Source organism: Colletotrichum orchidophilum (genome assembly GCF_001831195.1).
Source record: "Colletotrichum orchidophilum strain IMI 309357 chromosome Unknown Scaffold_78.1, whole genome shotgun sequence".
Lineage (NCBI taxonomy): Eukaryota > Fungi > Ascomycota > Sordariomycetes > Glomerellales > Glomerellaceae > Colletotrichum > Colletotrichum orchidophilum.
The window spans coordinates 130,356-151,222 of NW_019173034.1; the positions used below are offsets into that span (position 1 = coordinate 130,356).

Here is a 20,867-nt window from a genome sequence, read left to right on the forward strand (position 1 = left end):
GGTAAGGGTCACAGAGTAAAATAACTCTATTATCCGACCTGCACCTTCTGGTGATGTCGAAAAGCTCTCAAAGGAAGAGATGCTACGGTTCGGTATGAACGTGGGAAGGAGGGAGCCTGGTCCCGGTAAGGTGTGATGCGTCCGTTTAAGCAACTGAGTCTGGGTCTCTACAGATCTTCGAAGCCAAGGTCCAAGTGCGCCTGTCTGGTTCACACAATTGGGGCAGGGCGCAACTCGTTAGGTAAGAGAAAAAAGTTGCAGTGCAGAATGCGACAGCTGCGATGCGACAAGGGTCTGTCGTTGACTTTAAGAAGGGGTCCTGGGAGGCAATGGGGAACCTTGGACGGCACAGTCGGGATGAAGGAATGGACCGAGTGAGACACTCATGTCATAGTTTGGACTTGCTGGCAGGTGGCATTCCACATCACAAGAGGGAAACTAGACTCCAGAGAGGGTAGCTAGCTGGTAATAACCCGGGTAGCTCTAGCTCTAGTCTTCTTCGGGCCGGAGAGAGCGAGGCAGGCCACGACAGCAGCTTCCCGCCAGTCTGGGCGGGTTGAGCTAGACAATTTGGCTTCCTTGACTGATGAGTGCAGGGAAAGAGTCCTTTTTGCAGGAGAAGCGGGCTCATGTGCAGGTAGCCATGAGGCACGCCGAGAAGACTGAGTTCGCATGGGCGGCTAGCTCATCTGCACACAACAAGCTCTCCCTCGAGGTGTGGTGATGATGATGCGGAGGATGACGAAGGGGTTGGAGGGGTCGCGCCATGATGTCATTACCGTCCGGGGACCCTAAGCGACATCTCGGGAAAAGGTCCCGCCTCCCTGCCCCTCCCCCTCCTCTCTGGCTCCCCCCAGAATCGCATCATCCCGAAGCACCTCGCGGAGGACGTCTGCCAGCAGGTGTTCACACAACTTGTAGCGTTCCATCCACTGGGCTGGTAAAAATTCACTCGTCCACTCGGGCAAACCCGAGGTGCTCATCCGTAGTTTATACGCACGGCTGTGCAATGCGCAAGGCTCACAGATGATGCAGGCGGGATGAGTTTGTATGCGCATTTCCTTATTCGTCAAAGACATGGAAATCCCTAATCTAGGTATAGATGAGAGAGGGAAAAACACTTCATGGCGTAGAAAGCTTGCTGTACAACCCGGTGTCAAATAACTTTGAACTTTCATAGCAGTCATTACCGCCCAATCCAAAACACCAGTAATCATACAGAACTCCAGATCCCAAAAAAAAAAAAACCGGGGCACGCGTTTACACTGTACTCGTGATCTCGCGATGGAGTGCCCGTCCAATGGGCTTTGACAGATGTTTGCCAACTAAAACAGACCGATGCCTCCCATCCTCCTCGTCGCTGTACGCAATGTCTTCCATCGTTCGTGCAAAGAACCTTCTTTTTTCCCGTCCCATTTGTTGCCCATGTTTCCCCACTCTCTGAAACATCCAAACCGTGCCCTCGTCTAAACACTCAAAGCTGGACACTCCCGCTGCCGCTCCCACATGCTTAACGCCAAGCGGAGCGGAACGAGGATGGAAGGGAGACGAGAGCTCATCGGTAGGTGCGGCTCGTCCTCTCGTAGACGACGGGTTCGACGTAGCTAACCCTCGGGCTGTTGGCGACGTAGGACCTCCTCACGCTGGTGTAACTCGCGCGCGGGGAGTGTCCGTGGTGATGGTGGTGACCGTGGTGGTGATGGCCGTGGTGGTGGTGATGGTACCTGTTCGGTACGATCTCCTCCTGGTAGTAGTACCTGCGGCCACCTGTTCCAAAGCACATTGTGAATGGTGGATGAGTCGTCACACGGGCGTCTGTTTGGTGGATCGTTGGATTTAGTTGGTGTTCGAGGCGACGGGAGCTATTGGAGACGAATATTTGCTGTATGTGCCTTGAGGTAAGGTATGTTGATGTTAGGCCGCTTCAGCTAATCAGATATCAAGCTGGATAAGGTAGGTAAAGAGATACGAGTAGAAGATCCAAAGAAGGTTTAATTGTTCAAGTGCTAAGGCTATGCATGCGCCGGACTGAAGGTGACCGGTGGTGGTGGTGGGCGACAGGCTGCCTTTTTATGATTTCCCGTCTTATCCCCCTTCACCAGAGCAAGGCTTGGACCTCTCTTCCAAGCAAGTGTCTGTTTATTACTAAGTAAAAATAGTCAGGGGAGGGGGGTTACTCGAGCTTTCCAAGGATTATGCAGTCAGTCATCCATCCATCCCTTCTACATCCATCTCACCATTTGCCCTTCAGACGGGGAGCGCAGCGGCGCGGCGGCCCTCACCGAAACCCTACGTGCGTGGGTGCTGGTTGGTTGGCTCACGGTGGGGGGAAGGGGAAGGGGCAGTTACCTATGGTGTAGGTAGGTAGTGTAAGAAGAAAGCGGCTTGGCTTTCTGATGCCCGTTTCTGCTCATTGCTGCTGGTGGCAGTGTCGTCAATACGGCAGGTTTATCTTCCAAGGTCGTGGGCGCAGCTGCCCTGGTTCCGACCCTTGCTCCAATCCGCGGGCGGGCGGCCCACCGGGAACAATTACGAACAACACTTTTGGGTCTGCCATCCTTGTCCAGAAGAGACAGAAACCCAGAATGGCACCAGCAGAATGACAGACGGAAGAATTTTGGGGCGTGTCTAGTCCGCCTGCGTCAGCCGATTCGAAAGCCAGGGTCTCCCCACATCGCAGTTTAGATCCGCGTGAGATGGGGGGCGATGGGTCCCCCAAACTGCTTTACATTCTACTCTAGCAGACAGGGCGGACGACGGTCTTGCTGCGAAGAAAAAGTTGGTTCTTCTGTCGTGAAGGGAGGAGCAGGGTCAGGGGAAAGTGTTCCAGACTTTCAAAGTCTTTATAGTTGCGGCCTTTCGAGTCACAGATCGTGTAGGGCCTCAAACCGAAAAAAAGCCTCCTCACAGTGGACTTTATTTATTTATTTATTTTAGCTTTCTTTCTCTCGAATAGCCTACTCCTCTCTGCCCAATACCCGGTGCTTGAATACCGGAAGGACCTTTTGAATGACGGTACCATCGAATGTTACCGTTACAACCGATGCCAACCCCGTTCCTGCAAAAAAAGCAGGAAAACTAGGTAGCAAAGCCCGCCGCGAGGAATAATAGAAACACACCTACTTAATATCTTGGTGCCAGGCTTGGGAAACACTATCAAACAAGCTTACCCGCGACCGACAATCTCGAGCCCGCGGGATTATCTACTTACTGTACGGAGTACCTACAGTAACTTACCTTGCCATGACCTCTTAGTGCTGCCGCTCCTAAGAGACGGCAGGTAAGCGTGGTGAGATTAGATCTTGCCATCTGGTCTACTCCACCCACACACTCGACCTCCTCACAGCACTGCCCTGCCCACACCTCTATTCAGCCCTCGACGTCAGTCTGCATCCTCCCGGGGACCGGTCTCGTCTTTTGATATCAGGGATGCCTTTCTCGAAGGCCTCGCCGAAATACACTAATAACTGAAGTGCAAACCTGAGAATCCATGACCCTGCCAGGCCAGCATGACGATAAGTAGGAGCGACTTCACGTAGTAATAATCCAGAGGTAAGATACTAGTTTGTCAGTCCAAATCGTGATACTCTAAAGCCATTTCGTTCCGCGTTCTGCTTTTGAATGCCCATCTGATGTTACATATACAGTGCTAAGGAAAAACGTTCCCCATCCCATCCCCCAATGTCCAAGGTATTGGTTGCATCTATGCCTTGGTCGAAATCTTGGGGTTCAGTCCTCCAATGAGCCATGCGGCGGCGAACAGGGAAACGGTGCTGGCGAAGATGACAAGGGGCTTCCGCAGGGCGGACACCACCGAGTACTCGTAGGACACAATCACCTCCCGGTCCCGGAACTCATCAACGAGGTTGTTCGCCTTGATAATGACTGAGGTGCGTCCAATGGTGTCGAGGTAGGTCTTGTGGATGCTGACTGCGGAGTCGACAATGGCGGACTGGGGAATGCTGGTGTAGAACTTCACGTTGCTGCATGTCTATGTTAGGACCCAAATACAATCATGACAGGCCTTTTGCTGTTTTCACTTACGTTGCTCCCTCTGGCAGTAGGATCTGCAGGTTGACCTGTCCGTACTCGACGCCCTCGGGCTGCTTAGGACCCTCGAGGAAGGGTACATTGACAACATACTTGCCAGCCTCGACATTGCGGACAAAGTTCTTGGCGTCCGAGTTCCAGCCGATGGTGAAGGGGTACTTCCAGCCGCCAAAAATAGGGTAGCGCGGCTTGATCTCCAAGAGCGCCTCTCGCTTGTTGCTGCGGAATCTCGATGTAGAGACGTTGCCGATGGCATCGACAAAGTACGGGTCGGCACTTCCAACCTTGAGGGGAAACTTCATCTCCTTAAGAGCGTAACTGTTGGGGTTGTAGTACGCCGCCTGTGCCCACTTGACACGGTTGAAGAGCTTTGACAGGTTCGCGCCGCGGTGGTAGAGCTCGTATCGCTCCTCAAAAGCCACGTTTCCGCCCCAGTGGCTGACCTCGACGTCGCGGTCAAGCTTGGCGACGTGGGTGACGGGCTTGGTGAACTCGAACCGCACCCGGGCGAGGGAAACGGCACCCGCAGGCTTCTCCTCGAATGGACCATAGGTAAGCTTAGCACCTTGCTTCTGGGGGAACTCCTTGATGTCTCCGCTGCCGGGCAGCTTGGTGTAGTCGGGGATGTTGGACGAGTGGGACTTGAGCTCAGTCTTCTGCTTCGAGGTGACGTACGCCGAGGGCGCGTACACGGAGAAGTCGTAAGTGAGGAATTGTTGGTCCTCTTGTGCGATCGAGGCCGGCAGGGGTTTGTAGGCCTGGAGGAGGTAGTAGGAGATGCTCAGCGTCTGCTGGCCGCCCGCCTTCAAGGGCGTAGGGAGCTGGATCTTGTAGTACTGAGTCTCGCTGTTGCGCCTGTCAATTCTGCCATGTGCATCGTGGATTGTACTCAGAGTCAGAAGTCAAACCTACCTCAGAGGATCGTATTCGACAGCATCAACGGCGAACGGACCAGCTTCGGGGTTCTTCCTATCCTTGGCCTCGAAGCCTCCAATGCGTGACATCTGGTCGGGGGTGAAGGGTAGGTAGTATGCATCTTGGGGTTGCTTGTCAATGTTCTCAATCAAAACATTGATAGACTCCTTGACGTAGTTCTTCTCGAGGGAGACAATGTGGACAAGGTTGGCGTTCTTGAAGACCTGAGGCGGCTTGAAGTTGGCGGGCAGGTTCACTTTCGACACCTTGTCAGTTGCAATCGAGTCGGAGCTTGCGACAATCGGGGAGAGCAGGCTCAGAAGCCCAGCGGCAATGGCGAAGGCTCTCATGATGTGGAAAGGTCGAGGAAGTTGCTCATCGACAGAGCGCTCCCGGCAATGAGAATCAAGAATGAAGTAAAGCGGTTGTTGAGACGCAATTGGGGGGCTTTCACTCCATTGCCGAATAGATGATCTGGCTCCTGAGACAGCTCCCCCCAGCCAAAAAGCTTACGGATACGTTGCTTGACGAGGTGCACGGGCCATGGATAGCTGGGGATAACCGGGTCGGGGCTGAATTAGTCCGAACTGAGCACGCGGCACTGGCGCGGCCTCCACGAGGTCCAGCCACAATCAATCTGTCCCGAAGGTGCCTCTGTGGGAAAGCTTCAGCCACGCGCGCCTTACCCAGTTGTATCCCTTCGCTTAGGTACCTGTGTACCTGGAAAGTTGGCATGTGGGGCCCTGCTCAATGATACCTAGGTGACTGGCTCCCGGTATTTGGTGGGGGTGGTGGGCAGCTATCCGTACACACTTCCTTTCCTTGAGCTGCGATTCGTCTCTCAAAAGAACGTCACACCTCCGGACCTGAAGGACGCTTAATAGCGGCGCTTCCGGTGCTTCCAGTCCGCTTCTCCCGGGATGCTCACTATACTATGGTACTACGTCGGCATTACATCCAGGTGCTCGTAAGATGCGGCGCGTGGGCATCCACAGTATCACGGTCTTCCAACATGTCCTAAACGTAAGATACCTTATCGGAGGTACACTATCCTTAGCTAGGTATGTATCCCTATGGTCAGTTCAGGTCAACCCTAGGGGTCCACCATTGGCCGCCATCTACGTTAGGCCATCCCAGCTACGGTAAGGCCGCTGCAAATCTCGTGGTAACCTTGGGAGAGAGAGACGCGGCTCAATGGCTCCGGTCCGCGACCAGTGGGACGACTGGGAAAAGGTACGATGAAAATTAGTTTGCATTTTTGGAACCCTGGCGAGCCTGGTGCCAGCAGACTGCCAGACAGACATTGGCTGCCCCATCGGAGAAAGACCCAGCGGCTTCGGAGGACTCGACTCGGCGAGGAAGGGGCCACAAAGTAAGGTAAGGTCACAGTGGTGCAGCAGCGTGCAGCTGGTGGCCTGGTGCTGAGTGAGTGATCTCCAATTTGGTGCAGGACCTGACAAGGTCGAGTCCACCTAAGTTTGACCTCTCACCTCTCACCTCCCACCTCCTTCCCTCTCGGTCAGATGATCCACGCCCGTCCACCTTTTCCTCAACGTCACTTCCCTCACCCGACGCAGGCTTAGGTACTGACCGCCCACCTAATAACGACGATAGCAACAACAAATTATTTTATTGTGTGGTTTGCATACATACCTACGAGTTGCCGACAGCTTTTACTTGCTGCACTCATCATCTCCTATAGCCCAATCGCTACCCCTCATCAGCTTTTACCCCGCCATCCTTCAGAGCTCTGGTCAAAATGGTTGGTCTTGGTCCCAAGGTTCCGCCCAGTAGAAAGGGTAAGTTCGCAGTCATGTTTTCCTTCCCTCACCTCTTCTCCCTAGACTCTTGGAACCACTCAAGGGCGATGGCCCTGTGAGATGAACATGGTTCACGCCGTTGAGACAGCTCTCGAGATGATGTGGTCTTCAAGCTGCTGCTCCCTGTACGCCATGCCGCTGGCGCTGGCGTCGTCCCACCCTCCAAGTCATCCTCAACGCCTCACCCTCCAAGCTCTTTTCCCGCTCACAACCACCACTGTCCAATCCCGACTTCCATAGATGGCTAGAACGGCCAATTGCCCTTCGGAGATGATGCGCCACGAAGCTGGACCTCCATGCAGCGCCCCCGGAGCTTCCCCAAGCCATAGGGGTAGCTTGTCAAGCACACTCTCCTGGGAAAAGCTCAAGCTATTTAGCGTTGAGGTGGAAGACATTGTCTCACTTGCCAGACATTCCCCCACCTTATCCCCCAGCTTTCTTCTCCTCATACTGCAGCTTTCAGTATAAACAGGCGGGCAAGTGCCATCTAGGTCTGCTTATCTACGCTCCAGCTCTTTGCGCTGACCGCTACATTTGCTTGCCTGTCATTATTTGCCCTTTGTTACGAGAGCTTTAAGAGCTTTGAGCCTGTTTTTCTGTACACAATCATTCTGTGATACCCCTCCACCAAGATTGTCACGCTCGAGTGTGGCAGACCCAAAATCTTACAACCGTCGTCAGACAACCGTCATCATGGTGGAAAGGGCGATTGCTCCTGCTACAAGGGAGAGATCCTACCACCACACCGATATCTTTGTCCCGTCACGTCAAAGCAAGAAATACTGCTCTTCAAATTTGATACGACTCGTGTTCGCTAACCATGTGTGAAAATTCAGGTTCTATGGCCGATGTGCCCAAGGATCTTCTCGCCGAGGTCAAGAAGCTGGAGCAGCAGTTCACGGTCCCGACTGAGAAGCTCAAGCAGATCAGCAAGCACTTCATCACAGAGCTGGACAAGGGTGAGCTTATATCCAGAAAAAGACGGCAACTCTTTCATGCAGCTGACACCAGAGCACAGGTCTGAGCGTTGAGGGAGGTAGTATCGTAAGTCGATATGACCTCAACAATTATTGGGCTTTGGAACAAAATTCTGACCACTTTCGTAGCCCATGAACCCTACCTGGGTTATGTCCTTCCCTGATGGCTTCGAGACTGGCACCTACCTCGCCCTCGACATGGGCGGAACCAACCTCCGTGTCTGCGAGATCACCCTGACTGACGTCAAGTCCGAATTCGACATCATTCAGTCCAAGTACCGGATGCCCGAGGAGCTCAAGACCGGCCAGTCTGAAGAGCTCTGGGAGTACATTGCCGACTGCCTGGCTCAATTCATCGATACTCACCACCCCGACCACCCTCAGTCTCAGAAGATTCCTCTCGGTTTCACCTTCTCCTACCCTGCAACTCAGAACTACATTGATGAGGGCATTCTCCAGCGCTGGACCAAGGGTTTCGATATTGCCGGAGTTGAGGGCCACAACGTTGTACCGTTCCTCGAAGCTGCCTTGGCGGCCAAGGTAAGAAATCCCGCAGTAATGATGAACCACTCGTCACTGACACCCGCACAGAATGTCCCCATCAAGCTGTCTGCGCTCATCAACGACACCACTGGCACCCTGATTGCCTCTGCTTACACCGACACCAAGATGAAGATCGGATGTATCTTTGGCACTGGCTGCAACGCTGCGTACATGGAGAACTGCGGCTCTATTCCCAAGCTTGCTCACATGAACTTGCCTCCCGATACGCCCATGGCCATCAACTGCGAGTGGGGTGCTTTTGACAATGAGCACAAGGTCTTGCCTCGCACCCCCTACGACATCATCATTGACAAGGACTCTCCTCGTCCAGGTCAACAAGCCTTTGAGAAGATGATTGCAGGTCTCTATTTGGGCGAGATCTTCCGCTTGGTCCTTGTTGATCTCCATGACAACAAGTCTGTACACATCTTCGAGAACCAGGATATTGCCAAGCTCCGTAAGGCTTACACCTTGGATTCCTCGTTCCTGTCCGCTATTGAGGAGTAAGTTTTGTCTTGATCTCCAAGTCCCCCGCCCCCCCAACCAGTATGCTGACCTGATACAGCGACCCCTTCGAGAACCTGCAGGAGACGAGCGATCTCTTCCTTTCCAAGCTGAACCTCAAGGCCACCAAACCCGAGCTGGAGCTAGTTCGCCGCCTCGCTGAGCTCATCGGCACCCGTGCCGCCCGCCTCTCGGCCTGCGGTGTTGCTGCCATCTGCCTGAAGAAGGGCTACGATACCTGCCACGTCGGTGCTGACGGCTCGGTGTTTAACAAGTACCCCCACTTCAAGGCTCGCGGAGCCCAGGCTCTGCGAGAGATTCTCGACTGGCCTGCTAAGACAAACCCCAAGGAAGAGGACCCCATCGAGATCCTCGCCGCAGAAGATGGCAGTGGTGTAGGCGCAGCCCTCATTGCTGCCTTGACCCTCAAGAGAGTCCAGAATGGTAACATGGCTGGCATTCTCCATCCCGAAAACTTCAGATAGTCCTTGAAGATGAGGTATGAATCGCGAGGACGGGTTGAGGGGGAAAAAAAGCAAGTAAAACCAAAGTCTTAAGACGGGGGAATTGTTGATAGGGACTTTTTATCTGCATGGGTTCTACGGTCATATCCACCGGACCTATCCGATAGCTCATACAAGCATCTTTCCTACCCCCAGCGTCAATCAACCCATGAACGTGCAGGTGGGCAAGCGGTACTCTGTCATCAATTAGCGTAAGTGATGCGGTGTAAAATGGAGACTCACTGTCCAAAGTCCAGTACCTGCGCACCACTCCCTCCCACTCGCCGGCGCCAGCCTTTTCCAACCCCTTCATGTCCACATCCATCTCATCCCACTCGACATCTAGACCCGCATCCGCCATGTGCATCTCCACCACCTTGATGTACACATCGTAGCATATCCTCCGATCTGCCCCCAAGCCGTTGAAGAAGCTGAAGCGTCCTTCAAAATCCAACAGACCCGGGATGAACTCGGTGAAGAACATCTTTAGCTGGCCGTAGTCTTCGCCAAAGGTGTCAAAGTAGATTGCATCGTAGACCTCGCCGGCCTCGAGGAGTTTCGGCACAACGTCCTGCCAGCGGCCGCGGTGGATCTTGTAGGCGCCTTGTTCGGGACCGCTGGCCTCCCATGCTGCGCCAAATTTGGAGGCATCGGAGGGGTTGGCGTCGATGTGCGAGAGGACTTCAGGGTGAGCTTCGATGATGTGGTGTCTTGAGGGGGAGGTTGAGCGGAACATGGTGTCGATGATGCCCATGCCGAAGCCGATGTTGAGGATGCGTTTGCCGCTGGTGGCTGAAACGGAGGCGGGGTTAGGGGGAATGAGGGCGTCGACGCTCTTGCGCATGATGTCCGTCTCCCAGGCCATCATGACACCGTTGCCGCCATCGTCGACGAGTTTGCCGTCCGAGTAGGTCAGATTGGAGCGCAGATACTCTTCCGAGTTGAGGCTTGGGTCCTCGACGGTGGGGGGCTGGAACCTTTTTTGTTCTGCTGGTGCTTCGACGAGCTCTGGGGCCTCTTCTGTGTCTTCTACATCCTCGATAACCGCGTCTGTGGAATCAGTCACCTCGACAGCCTCGTACTGGTCCTCGTCTTCGTCCATCTCAGAACCCCCCGAGGAGAGCGCCTCGTACCCGTCGAGAAGTCCAAAGAGCATCTCGGCGCGCACGCCCGCTTCGACGCAGAGCTTGTAGAGCGAGGTCTGGCCCAGGCGGAGGGCGAGGCAGCCCGGCGTCTCGTTATTGTTGTCGACGTCATTCCAGATTGCGCCGGAGAGAAAGAGCTCGTGGACCGTCTCCTTGGCTTCTTCGACCTGTAGGTCTTCACCGTTGTCTCCGTCATCGTTGTCATTGTCGTTTTCGGTGGTAGCGGCGGGGGCAGGCCCGCAAGCGCGAATGGCGGCGTGGAGGGGTGTCTCGCCGGTCGTCGGATCCTGGCAGCTCGCGTGGCCGGGTTCTTGTAGGAGTTTCTTCAGGGCGGAGGTGTCATGGCTCCAGGCGTGGAGGAGGATTTCGCGAGTTGCGTCGGGGCAGTCTGTTGTGATGCGGGACTGCATCGAGTCGTCGATCGCCATGGTTGCGAATTTAAATTGGGGGGTCGGAAGTGTGGTACTGCAATCGGGAGGGAGGAGTGCCGGAGGTAGGGGTGCTTAGGTCCGTGGTACGGTAGGGAATTCGATATGCGGCCGGTGTCTAGAATTTTGTTTTCTGCCGTGTCCGGCCGGCATGCATCCCCCGCCGACCCCGCCATCGCCGAAGAAAAAAACTAGAGAAAAATAAATTCTCGAGCCCTCCCGCAGTCGCTGTGACGTCTGTCGCACGTGCGCATCCGTCGTTCACAATTGGCCAATGGACCCCCTGTCACTCCCTACGGCTAGCTCTGGGTACCAGCGGAAACTGGAGCCAGACACCCAGACTCCCTGGAGCTAAGCCGGGTTGGAGCTGCGTTTTACTGGGTCAGGACCGCTAAGATCCTGCGAGGGAGAGACGACGGGAGGAGGGCGAATGCGCCAGCGCCCATCGTCTATCGTATCGCGTACTTAATGTGCCCTGTGAGATGAAAGGATCTGGACAAACTGTCAGGTTCTGAAAGTATGAAATAGATCTGTAAACCGAAGAAAGAGAAGAAGCTTTGCATGTGATCATAGAGGAATATAATAGGAGAATAAGGGACCCCAGAATAGTGGATGGCAGAGCAGATTGCCTGTGCGGTGTCACTCCGTTAACGTGGTTGGCATCGCAGGCACTACCAAGGTAGTTGACCCCCGTCTGAGCCCCCCTGTCCGAAGCTTGTCTCGTAAATGTCGGCCGCCGCCTCGCATTCCATCGCCTCCATTTGTTTTGCCTGCATCACCCGGCCGCGCCCCATGCGAAAGCTTCCCAACCCTACATGCTTTTCACTCATATCTGCAACATTTCGCGCAGTCGGTTACACGGCGCCAGGTGCACAAGGTGAGACTCCGTCCGAAGAAATCTCCTCAATTGGCTCCACCGTCAACGACCCCCTTCCCTAAGTCACTCTGGGCGATTCTTGACTCGCATTTTTGTTTTTACCATGCCAATGATGCCATTACCCTTGAGAGCCGACTCCTCATGCTAATTGTCTATGATACAAAGACACAGGAACGAACTTGGCGATCAAGTCTAGCACCCAGCGAATCCTGGCGCGCCCCTCCTGGCATTGTCGTCATGAAGTTCGGCGAACAGCTCCGTTCGAGCATCATTCGCGAGTACCAATGGTACTACATCGACTATGATGCCCTCAAGGCCGACCTCAAGACCGCCACCGGGCTCATCACGCCCACTGACAATGGCAAGGGCAAGGGCGGGAAGCGCGAGTGGTCCGAGGAGGATGAGGGCCGCTTCGTGAAGAAGCTCGAAGCCGAGCTCGACAAGGTCCACACCAAGCAACAGGTCAAGGCCATGGAGATCTCGAGGCGCATTGCTGTAAGCGAGCGCGAGGTCAAGAGCGTCGTCAACCGCCTCGTCGAGCGTGGCCCCCGTGAGGACGGCCCGAGCGAGGAAGAGTTCATGCTGCTGGAGGAGGACTTGAGCGACATTATTGCCGATGTGCACGATCTTGCCAAGTTTGTCCAGCTCAACTATACTGGATTCTATAAGATTATCAAGAAGCATGACGTGAGGCCCCATCTTTCGACATTGTCCGCATGGATCGCTCGCTGACAAGGAATTAGAAAACCACTGGCTGGCACCTCAAGCCTGTGTTCGACACCCGACTCAAAGCGAAGCCATTTTACAAGGAAAACTATGACGCTTCCGTGGTTCAGCTTTCCAAGTTGTACGACTTGGTCAGGACGAGGGGCAACCCGGTCAAGGGCGACAGCGCTGCTGGTGGCTCTCAGGGAAGCTTCGTTCGTAATACGACAAAGTACTGGGTCCACCCGGACAACGTGACGGAGCTGAAGCTCATTATCCTGAAGCACTTGCCCGTGCTGGTCTTCAATGCAAGCAAGGAATTCGAGATCCAGGACTCGGCCATCACTTCCATCTACTACGACAACCCGGAGACCTGGGATCTGTACGAGGGCCGTCTGAAGAAGACGGAGGGTGCGGAGGCCATCCGTCTGAGATGGTACGGTGGAATGCAGAGCGAGAACATCTTTGTAGAGCGCAAGACCCATCGCGAGGACTGGACCGGCGAGAAATCCGTCAAAGCGCGATTCTCGGTCAAGGAGAAGAATGTCAACGCTTACATGCGCGGCGAGCTTCTCCCCGCCGCTCTCTTCGAAAAGGCGCGCAAGGAGGGCAAGAAGCCCGAAAAGCAGATTGCCGAGGACGAGAGACTCGCAAAGGAGGTCCAGTACTCGACTCTCAAAAAGGGATACAAGCCGGTCTGCCGGTCCTTCTACAACCGCACTGCCTTCCAGCTCCCGGCTGACGCTCGAGTGCGAATCTCGCTTGACACGGAGTTGACCATGGTCCGCGAAGATAATTTGGACGGCCGTAAGAGATCCGGCGACAACTGGAGGCGTATGGACATTGGTATCGACTATCCCTTTTCACAGCTACCACCCGAGGACATTGTGCGGTTCCCTTACGCTGTTCTCGAGGTCAAGCTTCAGACGCAACTCGGCCAAGAACCTCCAGAATGGGTTCGCCAGCTCATTTCCAGCCATCTCGTGGAAGCCGTGCCCAAGTTCTCCAAGTTTATTCACGGAGTGGCTTGTCTCTTCCCCGACCGCATCAACTTGCTTCCCTTCTGGATGCCGCAAATGGATGTGGATATCCGCAAGCCAGTTACGCACGACTTTGGTATCCACCGGCCCAACCAGTCGGCTACCACCACCACATCAGACGATGATGAAGACGACGAACTAGACTCTGATGACGAGGAGGGTCCTTTGGTTGCCAGTAATAACGGCGCCACCAATGGAGAGTCCAGCGGTCAGGGAGCTACCAGGAATGGCGGGACCGCGCTCGATGTCGAAGGCCAAACCGTTGATACCATTGCTCCTGTCGACAATGAGGACTTTTTGTACGACTCTGACGAGGAGTACGATGCTGACGAGGTCCTCGAGGAAGCCAGACGTGTTGGAGGCTGGACTTACTACAAGGCGCTTGCCTCTACAAAAGCACAAGCGTTTGGCGAACGCGCCGTGGATGTGCTCAAGTGGACCGTGCCGCATCCTCGCGGTTCTGTGATTCCTAGACGAGAAGCGCAAACGACACTCTTCGGCTCGGGGGCTATCCAGACCAAGAGGTACAAGGCTCCCAAGGGCAAGAAGATTTACGTGCCAGTCCGCGTTGAACCCAAGGTTTACTTTGCGGCTGAGAGGACCTTCCTCGGTTGGGTAAGCCTAATCGCCGCTTAAACAGGAATCATTGAATGACTGCTAACACAATCCAATAGCTCGAATACTCCATCTACGTCGGCACAGTGGCCGTCACGCTCCTCAACTTCGGCTCCAAGCCTACCAACGCGTCCTTCATCGTTGCTGGAGTCTTTACACTCCTCGCCATCTTGTCTCTCTGCTACTCCGTCGTTATCTACCTGTACAGAAGCAACGCGATCCGCAATCGCAAGGCCGCCAAGTTTTACGACAAGTGGGGTCCCAGCGCCCTCTGCGCTTCGCTGTTCATCGCCGTTCTGCTCAACTTTGCGTTTGAGGGTCGGGAACGAGCGTACTGGTGAGCTCTGGCTGCCTCGGTAGTTCTGTGTCGTCTCCCCGTTTCTAGTACGGTTGGAAAAGCGAGTGTTTGTTATTTCTTTGTACTATGTATCATCGTAGCGGAGTCGTATAAAAATGGTCTATTAAATATGGTGAGCTAGTGTATTTATCCCCCTTACTTGTTTCAGTTCGATACGGATCATGTTTTCTATTGCGATATCAACGTTCGACGTTATATCCTAGATTGTAGCGGACAGAATCGGATTGTATTCCCACTGCTTGTGCTTATGATTCAAGATCTCTGGCCTTTGGTCGTGACCTGCTCTCCCTCGTTGAATAAACTATCCCGCGCCTTTCGGTCCCAATTCCATCATGCCTCGCACGCGCCTCGACGACTTCGGAGGATTTTCCGACGCTGAGGACGAGGGATACTCGGGGCGTGGCCCCCTTCTCCCTAGCGGAACCCCTATCTCTCCGGAGCCGGAGAGCGACGAAGAGCCGGAGATCGAGGATGAAGAGAGCGACAATGGAGACGACGATTACGAGGAAGACGAAGAGATGCTCGACGTTTACGAGGAGGACGAGGACGAGAATAGCGAGGGAGACGCTGGCGATGAGGAGGAGAATGGTGACGACGAGACCGAGCCCGAGCCCATTCTGATTGAAGAGGATGACCGCAGCGACTCTGGCGATGAAGGTACATCGCCTGGGAGGAGGAGGAGGAGGAGGGGGGAAGAAGAAGAAGAAGAAGAAGAAGAAGAAGAAGAAGAAGAAGAAGAAGAAGAAGAAGAAGAAGAAGAAGAAGAAGAAGAAGAAGAAGAAGAAGAAGAAGAAGAAGAAGAAGAAGAAGAAGAAGAAGAAGAAGAAAGACCTGATTTGTTCTATTTCTATAGAACTGATAGTGACCGTGACACTGGGTCAAATTCGTGTTTTACTGTACCAGCCCGCGTGGGTCTTAGAGATCGGCAGCGCGCAATACCTGCTCTAAATTTTTACTTCGCATGCTCTTTCTACTCTGTTTCTCTTTAGTCAACTCTCTTTTTCTAGAGCTGCAACTAAACGGCTAAGATGTAAAATGCGCCATGTGGTTACTTTTCACCCGATACCATAATCCTAAGCCGAGTCTTGGTCGCCCGGTCGCCGATGACCGCCGAAAACTATGCGGGCCCGTTTTCTGATTACGGAGACGGCCCCGCAGGTAACTGGCCTTCGTCACACCGTTGTCCCACCGTTTCGACAGTGTCTTTTTCCTGATCATTGACAACGCGCGCCTTTTGGCCGTTAAGCCCCATTTATCAATAGTTCTTGGTGTTTGGTAACGCGTGGTCATAGGAAGCGGGAAGCTTGCTGTAAGTGATAATGGTCTCAAAACTGTTGAGGGCCCTTGCCAAGTTTCTTTGGAAGACCAAAACAGGAAGTAAGAAGTACCGGGGGCGAGCTGAATCCGCCAAGCTATGAATGGAACATTTTTAGGTTGCCCAGTACATGATAATCAGTCTCGGCTCCGCCAGGGATTTTACAATACGTCCGTTAGAAGTCGGGAAGATCACGGAAACGACTGGGTCAGTCATCTTGGCTACCTTATGGAGGGTGACTGATCATCATTTTCCCTTAGCCCTATGCAATCTTCGGAAGATGGAACGACTCCGATAGGGAAAACATAGACTTGGAAGGATAGGCTCGACGGGAGGGGCCGCGACTAGCCTCGACATGCAGTTCGATCCGATGTTGCATTGTCATCCGAAAACACAACTACTGCTTACAGCCAATCCTTTGGTTCGTTCGTTTCTAGCCATATAGGGATGTCTCAAGTGGGTTATCAGGTTTCCTTCTGGCCTGATTGATGTTTTGAACTGAATAGCCCATTCATGTCTATCCTTTTCGTGATAATGAGACTTTTTGTCTGACGTGAGGCGGGTATTCTATCCACCTCCCTGCAGACTATTGAAAACAAAAGTGGCATAAGCCGTAGCATACCAAGTCTATCTATTCCCAATTTGATATATACTAGAGAATCTTGAGGATGCTGAGAGAAAGTTCAAGTACTAGCTCAAAGACAAGTCTACTCTCAAACAAACGGGACTTCCCTGGGGATCACAGGCAGTTGGAGACTTGGTTCTAAGTCACAACGACATAGATTTACCTAATTAGATCAATATCAACTCAAATAAGAACAAGAAATGTGGAAATCTAGGCTATGCCTTCAGACTGTCTCGAGAGTCACGACTATAGGATCCTCTGTGTCAACGTATTCGCCTTCTATAAAAGGGCATGCTGCTCTCGACATTTTCCTCGTCTCATCCTCTTCATCCCCAGCTAGAAAGCAGTCAAAGAAGTAAACTACCACATCCAATCTCGTTTCCAAAACTCCCAAACCCCCTACTCGCAAACATGCAATTCTTCCAACTTCTAGTCGGCTTCGCCGCCGCAGTCTCAGTCTCCGCCATCGACATCCAAAAGCACTTTGGCCAAAACTGCGGCGGCAATTTCCGCGTCTGCCGGGGCCTGAACCCAAACATCTGCTGCGTCGGCGCCACGGCCGAGAGCATCCTCTTCCGCTACATCCCGTCCAACTGGCGCATCGAGTGCCGCGGCTACGACGGCGGCGACTGCCGCAACCGCCGCGCCACCATCCTCTCGGCCGGCGCCACCTCCATCTGCATGCGCTCCGGCGGGTTCCTCTTCACGGGCGCCGGCTACGGCTTCGTCAACCGTAAGAGGGCTCCTCAGGAGGCCGGCGAGACGTGTACTGTCGACGGCGAGCTGGTGGAGGGTCAGCCGCAAAAGTGCGAGTCCAGCCAGGAGCCTGATACTCTTGTACTTGTCGACGGTTCAGAGTTTAATCTTGTTGGCCTCGAGGCCGACAAGCTCGATAGACTGGTATGATATCTAGTGCCCAAGAAGATCCCATCATTGAAAAAGATGGACACAGCTAACCTTGGCCCTTTTTGTTCTATCTAGTATGCGCTTCCTTTGATCTCTTCTCTTGTCGCCCAAGGAAACAAATAGACGAATTTCCTTGCCTTTTTATCCCTTTTAGCACCGACTGATTTTGCTAACTGCTGCTTCCTCGCCATCTAGCTTCGAAATTGCCGCCGATCCCAACGTGACTTCTGCTGCCGACATCCCCGCCGAGTTCAAGCCCCTTGAAATCGTGTAGGTAAGGAACACACGGATCTGCTGGCACCCATCCACGCTCGTGGTACCATAGGTGCTGTTGTTGACGGGATGGAGAGGGGGGGGAAAGAGGGGGGTTGGGGGTGGTTTTCCTGGTGTTGATGTTGGATCGGACAGTGGGAGAGATGTGTGTTTCCGACTTTCTCTTCTTTGGATGTCAGGTAAATGGTCATTTCTTTCTTTATGCTTTCAATGTTGTTGAATAGCATTATCCGCTCCTTCACTGAAAGGGCTCTGGCGCCGGATCTCCCTTTTAGGATAAAAGAATGACAAGTGATCCACCAATCAAGACTCATTGCTTGTGATTTCCATATAAGTCGTCCCGGAATTTGCTCATATCAGGTGGTGGGTGCTCTTGGCGATGGTGTTCTCTGTCCCTAACAGTTGGCGACGTTGGGGTTGATTGATTTTGCTATTATGATTTGAACTCATAGGAAAAGCCGGTTTCTGATTTGTATTAGCATGGCTAGAACATCTGATCATACGACTGTCATGTAAGTCGTTCCGACTCGTAAGTGCAAAGCGAGAACACATGCGAAATGCTCATCAAGTCATCCGCTGAAGGTTCTGTTGAAGAAGCAACAAGACGTGGAGGGAGATACAAGTTTACAGTGTAAGTCGTTTGAAATGTCATCAAGTCGATTTCTGCAGCGTCTTTGTACGCGTTAGAAACACATTCATAGATACACAAAGTATCTTTTGGGGAAATGTCACAGACACAACACAACGTCATATTGGGGAACTAAATAAGTAATGAGGATGAGTAAAGTGAAGCAAATTGACCTGAGGTCAACAGTGGTCAACCATACCGAGTGGGGTCCGAGTGGCAATCAACATTCGAACGGTAGTATCAAGCCCTTTGCTGAGTTCATGTTGTATGCGTTCAGTCAGGTCTGAACAGAACCTCGGAGTCCAACGTACTAGAGGAAGGCAGCGAGACAAGGTTGAGGTGTCATCAAGGTATCTTGTGTGATCAATTGCTTTCTCAGCTTCTAATAGTTTTGACGCCTCTATTCCAGGCCCAACCCACGTCTACACCGCAATCAAGCCAGGTAGCCGTAATGTACATGATCATCATGCCTGGATTTCCCCTTTTACTTTTTGGTTTTGATTTCGTGACTCATATTCCCTTCCTCATCTAGTAAGGGCGATGTCGTCTATTCTGAGGATCATCTTCACCGTCTCCGCGGCCAACTCGATGGCGCTGGTGCTCACCAACAAAGGCTGCAGGACGTTCTCCTTGGAAATGTTGGTGTTAACACCGCCGGACTTGATACTGACACCCGCATTCCTGTCACCAAGCTCGTGTCTGTGACGAAGCTCGGTCACGACCTTGATACTGTTGAGACCGGCGTTCTCAGCCAAAGTGGTGGGAACAACCTCCAGAGCGTCGGCAAATGCCTTCCAGCAGATGGCCTCGGTACCCGTCAGCTCACGCGCACGCTTGGAAAGCTGGGACGCGATCTCGATCTCAGCGGCACCGCCGCCGGCAATCAAAGCCTTCTTCTTCACCAAGCAGCGAACAACGCAGTGGGCGTCGTGCAAACTGCGCTCGGCCTCATCGAGAATGAGGGAGTTGGCGCCGCGGACAACGACGGAGACGGTCTTGCCAGTTGCCTTGGCGCCGGTCACCTTGACCATGCGAGCTCCGTTAGACTGGACCTCCTCAACAAGATCGGCCGAGCCGAGCTTGTCCTCCGTGAATGAGTCGACGTCGGCAATCGGCTTGCAGCCGGTAGACTTGCAGATGAATTCGATCTCGTCGCGCTCGATATCCTTGACGGCAAGGATGCCAAGCTTGGCGAGGAAGTGCAGGGACAGGTCGTTGACAGCATCGCGAAGAATGGACTTCTGGATAAAGAGAACGTTGCACTTTGCCTTCTTGATCTTCTTGACCATGTTGAGAAGGTAGAGGCGCTCCTCCTTAACGATCTTGTCCATCTGTCTGTAGTCGTTCACTTGAATAGTGTTTTCCATCTGGATTGGTCAGCAACCGCGAAAGGGGTACTTGAAGGGTAACCTTACATCGGGCTTGGGAGGGCTGAGCTGGAATTGAATGAGACCAATTCTGGCCTTCTCGATTCTTGCGGGACCACCAGCACCCTTGAGAACAGGCTGCGTCAAGATCAAGCCATCCGAAAGCTCACTGTCCTCGATGGTTCCGCCAACCTTCTTGACGATTCTGATGTTCTTCAGATCGACGTTGTCTGCCGTCTTGAGGTCGATAGTCTTGACAACGGAGTTGACTGCCATGGGGCCGAGAATGTTGGAGTATTGCGACACAATCTTTGAGGAGAGCGATGTGTTGGCTGCCTGGAGCAGGGATGCTGTGTCGGTGAGGGAAATGGGTTGTGACATATCGTGGAGAACCTCGACGGCTGCGGCAGCAGCTCTCTGGAAAGCCTCTGAGATCACGGAAGGGTGGATTCCTTTTGACAGCAGTCTGTCGGCGGCGCCGAGCAAGCTACCGCAAATGACAACCACAGATGTTGTACCGTCTCCCGCCTCCACATCCTGTGCCGCCGAAAGGTTGACCAACATCTTTGCTGTCGGGTGCATGACGGACATGCTCTTCAACATTGTGTTGCCGTCGTTGGTAATGATGGTCTCGCCCTTTCCGCTTCGAATCATCTTGTCCATGCCGCGGGGGCCCAGAGAGGTTCGGATCGCATCGGCGACGGCTAGCAGTCAAGCCAGGTCAGTTAATGATTCGTGAAGCTCGTAGGCCTGTCGTCTTGCTCACCTCTGGCAGCAACAATGTTGGAAGAGCGGACGGCGACGGGCTTCTCCTTGTCCTGTAGGTAAATAATTAGCAATAGCTCACCTCCAGAAGCTTCGTCATGGGCGCGCAGTTCACACCTTGAAAGTAGCATTGCTAGAGCCTCCTCCGGCCGGGGCTGGTGCAGTTGTAGCCATTTTGACGAATCTAATTTGTGTTGTGCTTGTTATCGAGAACTGGATGTCGGGAAGACAAGCTAAACACGGGGTGCAAAGGTATCGGTATCGTCGTGGGCCTGTCCCGCTGCCGCCTTCTTTTGCGATCGCCCACTTTCTCTCAGGTAGCAACCCCCCAGCGGTGGGATATTTTTTAGCGGCCGCCAGGTTGTTCCTGCCCCGGTGCCTTCTACGCAAAGCCATCGGGTCTGTTTGCATTTTGCCCACACCGGGCCTAGCTCCACAGCAGCCTCGCATTTGTGGCCCGTGCTTTGGAGCTCAAGGCAACCTGGATTACGGAACCGTCTTCCATCAC

General features: G+C 53.5%; 8 protein-coding genes across 8 annotated transcripts; 4 read left to right on the plus strand and 4 right to left on the minus strand.

Annotated features, from left to right (window-relative positions):
- Positions 1–1,555: 1,555 nt before the first annotated feature.
- On the minus strand, positions 1,556–1,783 carry CORC01_08917 (uncharacterized protein; the record flags this gene model as incomplete). The annotated part of the gene is made up of 1 exon (XM_022620547.1): positions 1,556–1,783. The coding sequence occupies one exon, from the start codon at positions 1,781–1,783 to the stop codon at positions 1,556–1,558; it is 228 nt and encodes a 75-aa protein (XP_022472937.1).
- A 1,920-nt stretch (positions 1,784–3,703) lies between these two features.
- On the minus strand, positions 3,704–5,315 carry CORC01_08918 (ribophorin I; the record flags this gene model as incomplete). The annotated part of the gene is made up of 3 exons (XM_022620548.1): positions 3,704–3,983; positions 4,045–4,914; positions 4,963–5,315. 3 exons carry the CDS (start codon positions 5,313–5,315, stop codon positions 3,704–3,706), a joined length of 1,503 nt encoding a protein of 500 aa, XP_022472938.1.
- A 1,409-nt stretch (positions 5,316–6,724) lies between these two features.
- Positions 6,725–9,294, plus strand: CORC01_08919 (hexokinase; the record flags this gene model as incomplete). The annotated part of the gene is made up of 6 exons (XM_022620549.1): positions 6,725–6,764; positions 7,622–7,744; positions 7,804–7,829; positions 7,892–8,302; positions 8,354–8,808; positions 8,871–9,294. The coding sequence occupies 6 exons, from the start codon at positions 6,725–6,727 to the stop codon at positions 9,292–9,294; spliced, it is 1,479 nt and encodes a 492-aa protein (XP_022472939.1).
- A 180-nt stretch (positions 9,295–9,474) lies between these two features.
- CORC01_08920 (arginine N-methyltransferase 2) lies at positions 9,475–10,885 on the minus strand (the record flags this gene model as incomplete). Its single annotated transcript, XM_022620550.1, has 2 exons — positions 9,475–9,509; positions 9,556–10,885. 2 exons carry the CDS (start codon positions 10,883–10,885, stop codon positions 9,475–9,477), a joined length of 1,365 nt encoding a protein of 454 aa, XP_022472940.1.
- Positions 10,886–11,999: 1,114 nt separating this feature from the next.
- On the plus strand, positions 12,000–14,463 carry CORC01_08921 (VTC domain-containing protein; the record flags this gene model as incomplete). The annotated part of the gene is made up of 3 exons (XM_022620551.1): positions 12,000–12,449; positions 12,506–14,122; positions 14,182–14,463. 3 exons carry the CDS (start codon positions 12,000–12,002, stop codon positions 14,461–14,463), a joined length of 2,349 nt encoding a protein of 782 aa, XP_022472941.1.
- A 349-nt stretch (positions 14,464–14,812) lies between these two features.
- Positions 14,813–15,428, plus strand: CORC01_08922 (uncharacterized protein; the record flags this gene model as incomplete). Its single annotated transcript, XM_022620552.1, has 2 exons — positions 14,813–15,068; positions 15,121–15,428. The coding sequence occupies 2 exons, from the start codon at positions 14,813–14,815 to the stop codon at positions 15,426–15,428; spliced, it is 564 nt and encodes a 187-aa protein (XP_022472942.1).
- Positions 15,429–16,831: 1,403 nt separating this feature from the next.
- CORC01_08923 (uncharacterized protein) lies at positions 16,832–17,600 on the plus strand (the record flags this gene model as incomplete). The annotated part of the gene is made up of 2 exons (XM_022620553.1): positions 16,832–17,320; positions 17,481–17,600. The coding sequence occupies 2 exons, from the start codon at positions 16,832–16,834 to the stop codon at positions 17,598–17,600; spliced, it is 609 nt and encodes a 202-aa protein (XP_022472943.1).
- Positions 17,601–18,751: 1,151 nt separating this feature from the next.
- CORC01_08924 (T-complex protein 1 subunit delta) lies at positions 18,752–20,533 on the minus strand (the record flags this gene model as incomplete). The annotated part of the gene is made up of 4 exons (XM_022620554.1): positions 18,752–19,594; positions 19,643–20,298; positions 20,361–20,412; positions 20,477–20,533. 4 exons carry the CDS (start codon positions 20,531–20,533, stop codon positions 18,752–18,754), a joined length of 1,608 nt encoding a protein of 535 aa, XP_022472944.1.
- Between the last annotated feature and the right edge of the window lie 334 nt (positions 20,534–20,867).